The 14,155-nt window shown below is 37.6% G+C and overlaps 1 protein-coding gene across 2 annotated transcripts in view; it reads left to right on the forward strand.

Moving 5' to 3' along the window:
- The first annotated feature begins 2,484 nt into the window (after positions 1-2,484).
- Positions 2,485-14,155, forward strand: part of vldlr (very low density lipoprotein receptor) — a 258,783-nt gene continuing 247,112 nt past the window's right edge. For both annotated transcript variants that reach the window (XM_039751092.1, XM_039751091.1), the window contains exon 1: positions 2,485-2,850. In XM_039751092.1, coding sequence (XP_039607026.1) covers positions 2,736-2,850 — 115 coding nt within the window. In that variant the 5' untranslated portion in view covers positions 2,485-2,735. The remainder of the gene's footprint in view (positions 2,851-14,155) is intronic.

Raw genomic sequence — 14,155 nt, forward strand, 5'->3', positions numbered from 1 at the left:
CAATTGCCTGCTCCTCAGCCACTGAGCTGGCCCCCTCAGGAATGGCACTGATATGTGTGCCCAATCTACTCAATCCCAGTGATAGTGGGTAGCAGAACACTGAAATATAGTGAAATAAGGCTGAATGTCGTAATTGGGACATAAATGCAACAATGCCCTACAATGCCACACCTCTACCTCAGCATCTGATTGTATGTAAATAATATATACTGTTAAAAGTTAAATGTGTGGGCACAGTGGCACAGCGGCAGTGATTAGCTGGTGCCCTGTCTAGGAATTGGTCCTTCCTTGTGTGTATGCTTGCTGGAACTGCATGAAATAATTAAACATGTACTATGAAGATATTTCAATGTACCTTAAAAGTTTTGAAGAATCCGCGTTCTAAGCTTGCAGATGGTCTGACATTTATTAAAGAACTTATTGTATGGCGATTGGTTTACGTGGAAAAAAAAAAGGAAGGACAGGAATTGGGGGATCATCCCCCATAACTGCAGCATTAAATTATTGAGGCATGGCGCAGCAAGCATCTTAGGAAAGCAGGAACAATCTCTGAACAGTGTGTCAGGTCAATGCTACTACTGGGCCACCGTACCCACCATGTTTAATACATGCTTTAATTTATTTCATCATGAAAATGCTATTCTCCTCGTGTCTGCATGGGTTTTCTCTGGGTACTTCAGTTTCCTATCACAGTCCAAAGACATGCTGGTTAGGTGCATTGACGATCCTAAATTATCCCTAGTGTGTATGCTTGGTGTGTGTGCCCTGTGGTGGTCTGGCACCCTGCCAGGGGTTTGTTTCCTGCCTTGCGCCCTGTGTTGGCTGCGATTGGCTCCAGCAGACCCCTGTGACCCTGTATTTAGGATATAGCGCGTTGGATAATGGATGGATTGATGGAAATGCTATCAAGTATGCTATTAGTATTTAAATAGTTCAGAGAGTTGTAATCTCATGAAGGTAATGTATTCTGTGTCCTGTCGGCGTAAGAGAAAGCCCGTAGTGATTCACACACATAGAGCATACATACATAATGGCATCTGAGAAACTCTAGTAAATTTAACATTGATTTTAAGTTTAAGCTTGTGACGTTCTACTTTAATGACAAAATATACTACGAGATTAAAGTGGACATTTCAACCTTTTTTTTAACTGCGTCCCTATGTTTTTTTCTTTTCTCTGTACCCTAATACGCTTCAGTATGACTCACACATGAGGGGGTTATGTCTCACCTTTTCACTGCAATTTTGGCCTTTATTTCGGACACTGTGTGACTTTCTGAACTTGAATTTGTATCACTCAATCAACTTCCCTTTGTTATTTATACCACTGCTGTCATTGAAAATAACAAGTGGTCGTTTCATTGGTTCGTTTCCGAAACTGATTAAGTAGTATTTTAGTTAGTCGTTTCGGGAAGCACTTGGTAATTAACAAACAATCTTAAACACGAGATAATGAATTACTTAGCAATGCGAAGGAGCCGGGAAACACACCCAAAATCAATTAAAGGTAAAATCAGTCACTGATTGTGAAACTGGTTGGAACAAAAACCTGCAGCCACAGTAATCCCGTGAATTTGGATTGAAAACCAAAAGGTTAGGGAGTCCTTCTAAAATCTAAGTGATTTAAAAGCGTTTTACTTTCTTGGTATATGATTAAGGACATGACAGAGTCTGCACGTAGGACACTTTGCATATAAAAATGTGGCAATGGCTGCTGAGGCTAGTACATTTCCCTTTGGGGATCTATCTATCTATCTATCTATCTATCTAATGTTTTGTTGAAGGGAACAATGTGCCCCTTTCTGAGCCTGACAACTCTCCCTATTGCAAGTATGTCATCATATTAGTGGGTTGCTTCTGTAAATGGCCTGAAGTTGCTTATTTTTGCTCTAGGTTGGCTATAAATTGAAAGCTACTGTACGTTAATTTTGTTTAGTCGATCAATTAAACAAGTAGAAAAAAGTGTTATTGGTTCAGTCACGCACTTTTACTTAATATAAGATTTTAGTTAAAGACGTCGAATCATTCAGTGTCTAAAATTTAAAATTAAGGGAAAAACATAAATGGGTTCAAATAGCTTTTCAAGTCAATGTATAAGTCAGAGATATAAGATTTGCATTTTGCCAATGAACGGTTGCCTCGTGGGCTGATATTGGCTTAATTTACTTAAACATTAACATTTTCAATTTTATTACTTTTTGTAGTTTGATGCTTCGATGCATTAAAAGTGTGCAAGTTTATGTATCATTTTATTGAATGTTCTTTGTAATTTACCTTTGATATCAATAAATCTTCACTGCGCTCTGACTTTGTTAAATGAAAATGCATTATATATAAAACAATCACATTATTTGAAATAAATAAAATGAGTAATCATTGTTAAGAATACAAAATATTTTATTTATCTATTGTTTGAGAATGCTCGTTATTTAGTGAGTGCCACGTTGTGCGTGTAAAGGGTTAACCAAGTGGAACTTAACATATACCAAGCCTTTGCCGACTGGCGCGGTTATTTGCAGCAGGTTCACGCTATTTGGAAATTAGGTCAGGGTTGAAGTGGCGCTCCTGTGAAGCAATTAAAGACCCACTCGGTCTTTGCTTTTTGATAGAAGGAATTGTGTGGTTTCGGTTTTTTTTTGGTTTATTCTTGCTTCATTTTTCTTCTTCGGCTTTTTTGTTTCCCTCTCGTATGGCCTGTTTGTAAATGGCTTTTACGTTAACTGTTATAAACTGTGAATGTTTTTTCAGTTAGACGTTTACTTATTATTTAAGTTCAACAACAAAATGTTTACATCTCTTTTGGGATTTGTGTTCCTTTTAATATACGTGCAGCACAACGCTTTTGTGAATGGTGAGTCCAGAAAGCTTTCGTTTTGTCTTTTCCCCACCCCTTTTTTCCCTTTGTTTTTTTTAATCGTTGTTTCTATATTTATTGTTTTAGTAAACATCGAGCAGTTTGAAAGAACCTTATATATATATATATATATATATATATATATATATATATATATATATATATATATATATATATATATATTGAATTAGCCGCTTAACCTATTTTAAATGGCATTTGTGTAATGTCGGTTCAAAGTGCCTGGTATTGAATTGTGGTTTGATTTGGTGTTTTACTAACGGAAACGCGTAAAGACGGATGCACAAAAGGGTTGTGTGGTTTTTATTTTTCCTTCTTGCTTTGTCTACTGCTAGGCCGTGCACTACGGGGCCCGGTCTGGGTTGCAGCGGTTTGGTGACGACTGCCTAATAGCCCGCTGTATGCGGTTTAGAAAAGCATTGTTATTTTTAAGGACACACTATTGTGCATTTCTCACAAGCAACTTGTATATTTCAGTTTGTCAATGTAATGAGCAATTTCTTTATTGCTTTAAGACTAAAGTTATTTTTTCCTCCAGCAGTGTAAATTAAAGTGAATGTAAACGTTGGGCGTGTTTTACTGTTGCAAGAAACAATAAGATGGTGTGTGTGACAGATTGCACGTGCCGCCGTCGGTGTCTTATTTGTGTTTAGCAGCTGGTTTCCTAGTGGCTGGCGCTACCATCTCTGTTTTGTTCGTATGCTATATGAGATTAGAATTGTCTGTGCTCACTTTGGGGTGTACTGACTGCGCCACAAAGATTAAGATCAAAGTGGCAGTAGTGTTTTACAGGCTTAAGTATTCTGCTTTTTAGTTGTCCTTGATTAAATACTCTTGTTCCTACACGGGGTTACTTGGGACATTTTTAGACGTACTTTCTGGGTCAAGTTATAACTTGCTGCCTTTCGGTTTGGTTTTCAAAATTGTCAGCTACCACTTAATATTAAGTGGTGCTCTAGAATATAATCCTTGATAAAAATGGGTTAAACTTGTTGTGATTTATTTGCCAGAAGATCCAGATGACCCACGTTTATGTTCAAGCTCTTAACATGCGACGGAAGATTTGCATGGCCTTTAAGTGTAAACTGCAGCCCATACTCCTACGTTTAGTTGTGAAAGAGTTGTTTTAACTTGACACAACGTAGTAAAATAACTTTAGACTTCCCCAACCAGTGGTGGTAGCTTTTTGTATAAGCTCTAATGCCATGGACAACCGAACCTAAACGTCTAAAAATGGCGTTTACAGAAAAAAAATGGCAAGATATTGTCCATTAGAGTGAGTAATAGTGGTCAGATGGTGTGTTCTTGGATCTCGCTTAACTGGGAGTAATTCTACAGATATTTGTTTTGGAATATTGGAGCCCTAGCTAAGTAGTTAAGGCTTTGAGTTTCAGTGATTTACCTGTAGAGTGTGGGTTTTTTTTGGTGTGTGGGGGCATGCTTGCCTTCTCTAATGGTGGTGGGGTCCTCGCTCAAATGTACTGTAAAAGTTTTTGTTTATGTCATTTCACAATAGCTTTACAATCTCAAAAGCAAATTTTAACTAACAGTAAGAACTGAAATCGGTCAAACCTGCCACTCTAAGACTTTCATAGTCCAAGGTAGACTTTTTCTGCTTTGGGTAAAGGGATGCAAGTCTCTTGTCCTGGAGTTAAAGGTTTTTTTGTCTTATTGCAGGATCTAGAACTTGCTCTTTACCAACTACTAAAATACGTGGGCTGTTGGCGGAGAGGTGTAGATGTCATCTGCCGCAAAACTAGCACTACTTAAGCACCTTAAATTTGCATATATGCTAGTTAATTAGTTAATGCTTGATTGACTGCATATCCCATACTTTCTTAGCCCTAAGATTTTAACTAAAGTGCATTTGCCTGGAAATTTTTAAATATATGCGTTATCAAAGGAAAAATAACCTGTTGGCTCAATCCAAGAAATTAAGGTTCTCCAAAACACCAGTGCTAAATTACCTGGTGTCTTTCCCAAACAGTAAACTGACTGTGCTCTGCCCTGACCAATCTGGTTATGTTACGAATGTGTATTTTGCAGATAAGCACTCCTGCAACAAGTCTAGTTGCTTTATGATGTCAGTAGCATAATGTATATGACCTTTTTAAGTTTGGATTGAGACTTTTATTTTAATTGTGCAATTTATTTGGTTTCAATGTGCAATTGTTTTGCTTTAGGAGAGGAATTTGCTTGTCCAAGTATTAGGTTGTTTGCCTCTTTCAGCACAAGTAGAATTTAAGTATCAAATTAAGTCCTAGTTTGGTATCTCTGGAAGAGTCTTAATTTGAATAGAATCAAAGATCTGTATGCTGTTGAGGTTAAACTTAAGCGGCATAGCATTTGCATTCATAGGGTGAGGGTAAAGTAGCTAGCAAAACTTTGCTTGTACAATGTTGTAGCGGTTTTGCCTATGGATATTACTTTTTTTTTTTTTTCTTTTGGCATAGCTTATGTGCCCATGCATGGTAGTTGCATTACAAGTCGTGTGATATCAAGCAAAGGAAATTTTAAATCAAATGTCATCCATGTTTTTGCTGCTTTCATATAAAAGGAAAACCTGGTTCTCATTTGTGCATTTGCATTAATGACCAGAAAGTTTACATTTTAAAAGGTAAATTAGAATAAAATGTTAACCCAATACATTCTTGCTCATTTAACTAAATTTACAGCTTGACCATATTTTGTTTCTGGCAACTAGGAAATAAAGGCTTGCCTGATTTAGGAGTCAATTTAAAAGGACTGTTTTGGGATAAAACCTTTTGTAGCCTTAGTGGCTATAAGGACTTGACCTACTATTGGAGGAGAGCATAACAAAGCCCTTATTTGGTCCACTAATTTGTACAATGCGATTTGAAATTAACGTTAATGGTACTGCTATGTATATACTTGTATGCAATTTTTGTGGAGAATTTGTGCCACATATGATGTATATGTTGAACATGATGGCAAGCAGGGTGAGGTTCTTGTAAATCTTGCACATATGAAATGTTTTGTGAATAAATTGTTTCCACCATTCAAATGTTAATTTTGAATTGTCCTGTATAATTGACTTTAAATATGCTGTCCCCCAGCTGGAAAGAGATAAGGAATGTGACCAAAGCTGCTAGAGCTGGTTCAGGACCAAGGGTTTATTTTGGAAGGTGTGTTAAATGTCCAAAGCTCTAACTTTCCTGGAAACTCCAGTAGACTGCTTGGTACAGAGGGAGAGTTGTCAACTAGTGGATGTGATTTATTTCTAAGGAAAATTCCACACTGAGCCATTTCACTTATCTGTTTTTGAGGGCAATATTTTTCAGCATCTTGTTTTGGAGACCACCTTATAGCATGCAGGGGTGGTTGCACAACTAATCATAGGAACTTAAGGTGGAAGGAGATCTGGTTGTGCTATGGTTAGACCATCCAACCTCTTGTATCCTAACTAAAGGGTCACGGGGGAGGGGGGTCTGCTGGAGCTAAGCAAATATTTATCAGTGCATGCCACACTGTATGGTGGAGACTGCATTAAACCAAGTCTGTCTATTATAAAATAAAGGACTTCCTCTTGAATTACTGTTTCAGGCTGAAAGTCACCTCAGGTGTTCTTAACCTCTTATATTCGCTGAAGAAGGGCTTCAGTACAGTGTGCGTAGTCGGTTATCGTTCATTTCTGTGAATATTGTGGTAAACTGGAGTGTTTGTAGATTAAGTTCAGTCCAGCAAGTCTAAATTACTACTTGGTAAAACTACTCTGCTTCAGGAATACTTCCATTTCTGCATAGCTGGCATCAATCTGTTTACTGGAAAAACCCCGTCAAGATCTTTGATTTCAGTAGTGATAATCCAGATAGACAAGAAATTGGAGACCAGACTTCACCACTCTGAGTCTGGTTTTATCAACCGTTCTTTCCTCCATGGATCTTTGGCTTCTGATGGGTGTATCTTCATCACATGAGGGACAAGTAAGCAGCTACATTTTGTGGGTTGGATTATAATACAGCTCTTCACAGAAGGAACAATCGGCTAGCAATTCTGTTTAATAGTCTCTGATTGTAAGATTGCCTACACAAGAGAAACCCAACAGTTGGACTCAAAGCTAAAGTTTCATTAGTGGACGTTGAAATCTATACAGGCTGGAATGGTAATTGTAGAACTGATATTGAGCCACAGGATAGTGGTTGGAGCACTGGTGATGGCACAAGTAAAGGTGAGGCAGTCTCCTCATGCGAACTTGTCAAGAAGGAAGTGTGAATAGCAGCAAAGAGCACAGAAGGAATAGATAACCTGGGGAAAATGCAGTAGGACACAGGCTTGCTTGGATTAACTGTCTGGTGAGCTGAATGGGTATTTGGAGAAAGAGAAAAGGACAGACAGGAATTGGGGGTTAGTACGTTTTGAAAGCCAGTACTGCTGCAATAAATTATTTAATCGAAGGTCACGCACGGTGCAGTAAGCATCTTGCGCAAGACATAAACAACCGCTGCGCTACAGCGTTCCCATGTTTTAATAACATGCTGTAACTCCTATCGTTAAAAATCTTGCATACATCTCAGTATTTTAATTATTCAGAGAGCTGTAATATCACAAATGTAATGGATCCTGTGTCCTGTCGGAGGAAGAGAAAGTCGGTTTAAGAAGCACGTAGTGATTCACACACACATAGAAGGTCAAATACAAAACAAAGTATTGTTCTACTTTAAGATGGGATGTGAGAAACAAATTAAAGATGAAGTTCATGATCTAATTTAATGACAAAATAAACTGATTAAAGTGGAAATTTTGAGATTGAAGTTGACATTTAATTTTTTTTTTTTGTGTCTGTACCCTAATAAGCTTTCATATGACACTTGGACGGTGGGCCACAACTCGCCTTTTCACGGCGACTTTGATATCCGACAACTTTATTTCAGGCACTGTGTGACTTGAGCTTTCAAGTTTCTCCGACACCTTCACTCTATCAACTTCCTTTTGTTTATATCACTGTTTAAACCAACAAATAGTATGTTTTTCCTTGCCTCCACTTGGTATTCGCTGAAATTATTTCCCCCCCCCACGTGCTTTTCCCATTGTCTTTTCACAGAGCACTGAGCTTAAGAGCTATTTATATTGATTTGCATATTCAAAGAGGTGTAATTCTGGGAGGAGTTGGGGAGGAACAGCAGGTGCGTGCACAATCGTTACTTTTCACGATGAACGAGATTTATGTAGTGGAAGAACGTGGAAGTTGGTGAAGGCACAAATTATGCATCTGGATTTTTTTTTTTTTTGTGCATAAGCACATTTCGCCTTTTGTGCTTACGTCGTGTTCTAGTGCGAATTCTACGCACTGTGTTCTGCATGAGGCCACATGTGTTTAGGGCCGGAAAAACCATAGATGTAGTGCTACTGAAACAAAAGGTTCTTAATGTTTTCTTTTTTAAAAACCTTTTACACTAAGCAATTTCCTATGGAAGCTCTGAACAGCACAGTGAAAATTATGGGATAACCCTTGTACGTATGGGATAATCTTGCATATGCATGATAGAGGTAGATTTAAAAATGACAAGTATGCTTCAGCGCACTAATTTTACCCAGGTGAACTTGGTATATTGGTTAACTTAACACATGTTTGGGGTGGGGAAGACTCCTTTCAGTTTTAGTACATATCGGTGACTGTTGTTAAACCACTGAGTGCCCCTTAAGCATCGAAGTTTGACTTGTAGCCACATTTGGTGCTCACCCCAAACAAAGTTTATGCACTCCCATATGAGCATAAGTCCTAAGTGCAGTTCGAAATGGCAATCTCTCATCAAATCACTTTGTCTCGCTTTCATTTTTACAGTTCTGTTTCAACTTAGTGTGACTTTGGTATTACAATTGGTCTAGTGCCGTTTATATAAAGAGCTGTATGCCAAATTTACCCCTCAATTTGACTATTCTAACCGCATTAGTCTAGGTAAAAATTCAGTTTAACAAATTTTTGTCTAACTTTAAAGGGATCCTAATCAACTTCATTCTTTACAGCGTATATTACATAGACATCAACTGAAAGTGTCTTCTTCACATCGCTAATAAAGTTAGTCAATGAATTTCCCTTATGTATGTGTTTGGGCTAAACATTTAACTAATTTTAACTTTGGGATCCATCTTGTCAAACATGACAAACCACCACAACACAATTTGGCTTTGTGCTGTTCATTATTGAATATTGTAGTTGGTTTTGCACAGTGCAATGGAGGGTCCAGTGTGCCAGGTTTGCTAGTGGATTTGACTAGGATATTAAAGTTTGGCTTTTTAACAAGTGTATGTGTCTGAAAACAGTGGGATTTAAAGTGGCCGGATATGGATGTACATCTTTAGATACATGTTAAATACCACAGTTAATCGATGTAGATAAGCGATTAGCATGCCAGGTTTACCAGCCAGTTAAATTCGTGAACCTGCATTGGACTGAGTAAACTTCACATGAACTCAATACACAATTAATTCCTTAACTTGTGCAAATAAAACTGCAGGCTAATAAGTAGATGGCTGGCTAATGTCATTTCCCTATAAATTAGTGCATTGGTTAGCACTGCTGCTTCATGGATCCAACTATCTGGGCTTGAATGCATAGCTTGCTTTTTTAAACTTGGCAATGTCCATTTCTATGGAATGTAACTGAGAACTGTTCAGTGATGTCTGGTTTACAAAAATGTACAGTGGCATGTGATGGTATTTGTACTTGAAGCATTTTTGTGCTGCTGTAAATAAAATTGACATGAAAATGGTGCGAGTCTTGTTTGTTAGTTTTGTCAGGGGTGTCACACTTGCTTAGTTTGACTAATTTTCAGTGTTTTTTGCCTCTCCTTGATATTAGAGGCAGAAAGTTTGGATACTGATGCAGTATGTCAAGTGCTAAAATTCTCTGGAGAGGAATGGTTTGTATTATACAGTAAGCAACCTTGCATGTCAAGGATACAATGGAGCAGCAGTTGAGAATGGGGTGTATATGGGTGTCTAAGCTAGGAAAAAAGATAATGCCAAAATTTTCTGTTTATTTTTTGTTTAAACTTGGTGATAATTGTCAGTCAGAAGTGTACCAGATGCTAGAAACTTTTTTTTTTTTTTTTTATTTGTTGGAAAATTTAGGGTCCTGACAGGACCATAAGTTCTACAGAAAGTTTAATTTGCAGCATGAGATGTTTTATGGGTCACCAAGGGAGCTTCAGTGCCTGTATGTTGTAGTGTAACAGACTGCCTGCTGTTAGTGACTTGAGGAAATGCCATGTGAGAACAATGCACAGAGATATTGAAGCATGAGGAGTACTGGGTTAATGGATTTTTAGGCTGTCTTACAAGTGTTCAGTAAGGTTTTGTGAAACATGCTGCAGAGAGTAAATATGCTTTTCAAGCTATGGTGTACTACCCAGTTATTGATGGCATGATTGGAGGAATATTTTATATATAAATATTTTTATATATATATATATATATATATATATATATATATATATATATATATATATATATATATATATATATATATATATATATATATATATATATATATATATATAATATACACAAACACCCCAACTGCAATATGTTTTGTGTTAATACTCTAAATAGTCTAGTTCTAGCTTTCAAAGTGATGGAGGTACTTTAGCAAATGCTTGTCAGATATTGAAGGCTTGAAGCATGACTTTCGCCAATTAAGGAGAGCCTTTAGAAAGGCATGAAGAATGGTGAACAAAATCCTGCCTATTTTGGAACTTGTCGTTTTTTTTATATATATACTTTCTCGTATATGGAAACTGTTGTCTAAAGAATCGATGTTGAGATTTTGATGAATCTTAACATTTTCAGACCTTCCAGAGTCCAAAATGCTATTTTTGGATTTTGTTTTTTGATTCTGTAAACAGAACTTGAGTATACTTTTTTTTTTTTTGAAAATGCAGCTGCAGAGTCAAATTCAACTTTTAGAATTGTTCTATCATTTTTGGTTTGATTCTTTAAGTCCTGGTTTTGTAGTTTACTCCTCAAATATCCATCCCCATAAGAGTGAGAGTCTAGGGAGCACCTCTCCAGTTGTGTGGATTTTCTCTCCCATACTGGCATGGTTTTTATTTTAAGCTGTTCTGGCTGTGCAAGATAGCGCTGGTATTACCAGTCAGCAGAGTTTTCCGATTACTATCAAACCCTTAAGCTGATATTTTGTCATCTACACTACTATGACAAAGTGGATTGTCAAATTTGATATTACTAAGCATTGATTCAAAACACAGTACATCTTTCAAAACGTTTGCTGGGTAACATGGTAATTGTCCTATTAAGCTGTAGTTTTCAGTAGCTGTAATTGTCAAATGAAAAGGCGCACTGTTTTTGAGATGGGGTCCTTTGCTGCTGATACAGTACAAGGTCCTTGGGTTACAACGTTTAGAGTTTACAACGCTTGCTCCCATAAAAACTTAAAAAAATCGAGACATGAGAAGGAATAAAGGTAAGGGTTTTTTTACAGTTCGTTACTACAGTACAGTGTTTATGTCCTTTTTCTGAGGCATAGATTGTTTGTTCTAAATTATGATTTTGCAAATGTGTTACGGTAGGAAAGTTAATTAGGCTAGAGTGTGTTTCGACTTATACCAAAATTCAGGTTGCATCACTGTTGTAGGAGCGGAACTGTGTTGTAACCTGAGGACCCCCTGTATCTGGATTTCAAAAATGACATGACCCTTCATTTAACAAATGTTCAGCATTTCAACAACATTGATTTGTCTAGTTTCTTTTTGGGTGAATTTGCTGCTGTGAAGCTGGACTTTAATTGACTTTATTTTCCTCAGATGCACCTACCGTAAGTGCATCTGACAATATGTTGTGACCCTCAAATCTTCTTGCCACTGATGTAAAATTCTCTACTTCTGACCTGATACGGTTAGGGTTTAACCATTAATTGCAGTTAAGCTTTTTGCTGTTTAAGTATGCATTTACTATATTTTAAAAAATTTTCCATTGTACAGTACACCCCCAAAATTTGTTTGTTCCTAGGGCATCTGCAAATTGTGAAACAATTTGTTTTGGATGTGGTTAAAAATGGCAGTTTTCATTATTTAAACCCTAAATCTGTCCCAAAAACACTTTTAATTTCAAACTCTGCTTAATACATTACCTAAAAATGTTAAGGTAAACCTGTATACTGTACTGCATGTCTCCCACAGTGCTAGAATGTAAAATACAGATGTTGCCACTATATGTACTATAATTCATGCAAGTGCATTTTCATTGCCAGAAGCCTTAGACGGTGCAGTGCGTTTCGGTGGCATTTTGGAGCTTTAACCCTTAAACTGCCACATATTGGGGGGGTTAATGCATCCCTGGGAGCCAAATACTTTTTTGCTGCACTTTAAATGTCACAATTCACAAAAAGTGAAACTTTAATGGAGCATTTTTTTCATGCAAAGAGCATCACAATTCCTACAACACTGATCATTTTACGCACTGCTAATGAAAATTATTTACAAAAAAAAAAAACTACTGGAACAATATGTATAAACTGCAACTAATGCCATATATGAAACTCCACAGGTTAATTGCAGGTAAGCACTGTGAGGCTGCAGTACTGCAGGGTGTTGCACTAGGGTCACAGAATTGCACAGGAGATTGTAGAGACAGGAACTTTATTCAAACACATCAAACAAACCTGTCTCTTTCAGAAGTAAAAGGAGCTCGGTATGCAGTTACCAATTAAAGAATAGATAAACCTAATAGGGGAGTAGAGAATGTCTGGGGGAGGAGAAAGAAACAAAGCAATCGGGTGAAAAGGGCAGGTGCTGTTCAGCCTCATAAGTAAACGTAGTGTGAAAAGTAAGGGAGCAATGTGAAGGTAATCTATCAGCGTTTTAAGAGGGGGGTTTTTGAGGCGTGTATTTTCTAGGGGTGCGTTCAGCCCCCCTTCTCCGTGTGAATCTTAGTGGCAGCCCCTTTTGAGAAGACAGTGATTTATTTTTATGGTGGAGATTCCAGAGGCGCACCCAGCCTTGACCTGACCCGACCCGTGCACACTCGCAAACGGACAAACGAAGCAAACCGGTAATCAAACAGCAAATGTAATGAAAACAAATGAAATAAGAAAGCAATACCACCGGATTCCCCTTACGGCAATTGCATGTTAAATACAACAAAGCACAAACACACACAGTAAATCATGAATAATTGGCAACAGATGAAATGCAATGATGAAGATGGAGAGTCCAGAGATGCGCACGTTGAATGAAAATGTAAAGCTAGTCCTACCGGTAGTTTCTGAAATGAAGACAGGTGGACGGGTTCAGGATCCACTTAGTCATGTACGCAGACAGACAGCAGACAATCCAGACACAAAACGAATAAGTACAGGTAACCCAACTGAAAGCAGACAGGAACTTGAAATACAAATTCCAAAAACTTTTTTTGCTTATGGTCATCGGCCTCCTTCCCTTTTTTTTTGTTTTTTAAATAATGCCACGCCGATATCCTTTGACCTCCGCAGCTCCTGCACCTTCAGCGGAAGACCAGTTGGAGCCATTGCAGGGACTGCATGGAGTTGCAGTTTCAAATTCTATTGGGTACTTTCACCATTCCATGCTGCTGTTTTCTCTACAGTTGCTTCCTGTTCTCTCTACAGTACAGTGTTGGCACGAAAAAAGCCATAATTTGCAAAGGATATTTGGTTTCTGCTAATTAGTTTAGTTCTAAGGAAAAATCCGTGAATGATGAGGCCGTGAACTCTGAACTGTGACTTCGTGGGGGTCTACTGTATTCATTGGCTATTCCTAATTCTTGTGAGGAAGTTGATTACTATTATGCCCTAGTGTTTTACTATAACAAAAGCTGTACAAACCTTGTGATTAAATCTTTTGAAATCTAAGTTGATGAAGACCATGCAAGGCTGACCTGCATTGAGAAGCTGCTACTGAAAACTAAAACTGCTCATCTGAATTTTAGTAGCAAGTGAGCTTTTGTTTAATGACAGTCTGAATTGTGAAAATAGTGCTTCTTGCAATTTGCCTAATTACAAAGGATAGCTCAATTTTTCTGAGGACAATTTTCCAATATGATCTTTCCTCTTCAAGCCATTTACCTTTAAATTCTTGGCATGCACATTCTTCACTACATTAGTACCTCAAATGACATTGCATCAAAATGAACAAAGCTTAAAAGCAGGTTCAGAAAATTGGTGATTGACCAATTTACTGTGTAGTTAGTTAGAATTTTAGATCTATGGAACCATAGGTTAGAACATCACTATTGGAGGGTCTAGTCTCTGCCACTCATGATATGGCAGTTACTAGATACTGTAACTGGT

The sequence above is a fragment of the Polypterus senegalus genome, chromosome 4, assembly GCF_016835505.1.
Source record: "Polypterus senegalus isolate Bchr_013 chromosome 4, ASM1683550v1, whole genome shotgun sequence".
Taxonomy (NCBI): Eukaryota; Metazoa; Chordata; class Cladistia; order Polypteriformes; family Polypteridae; genus Polypterus; species Polypterus senegalus.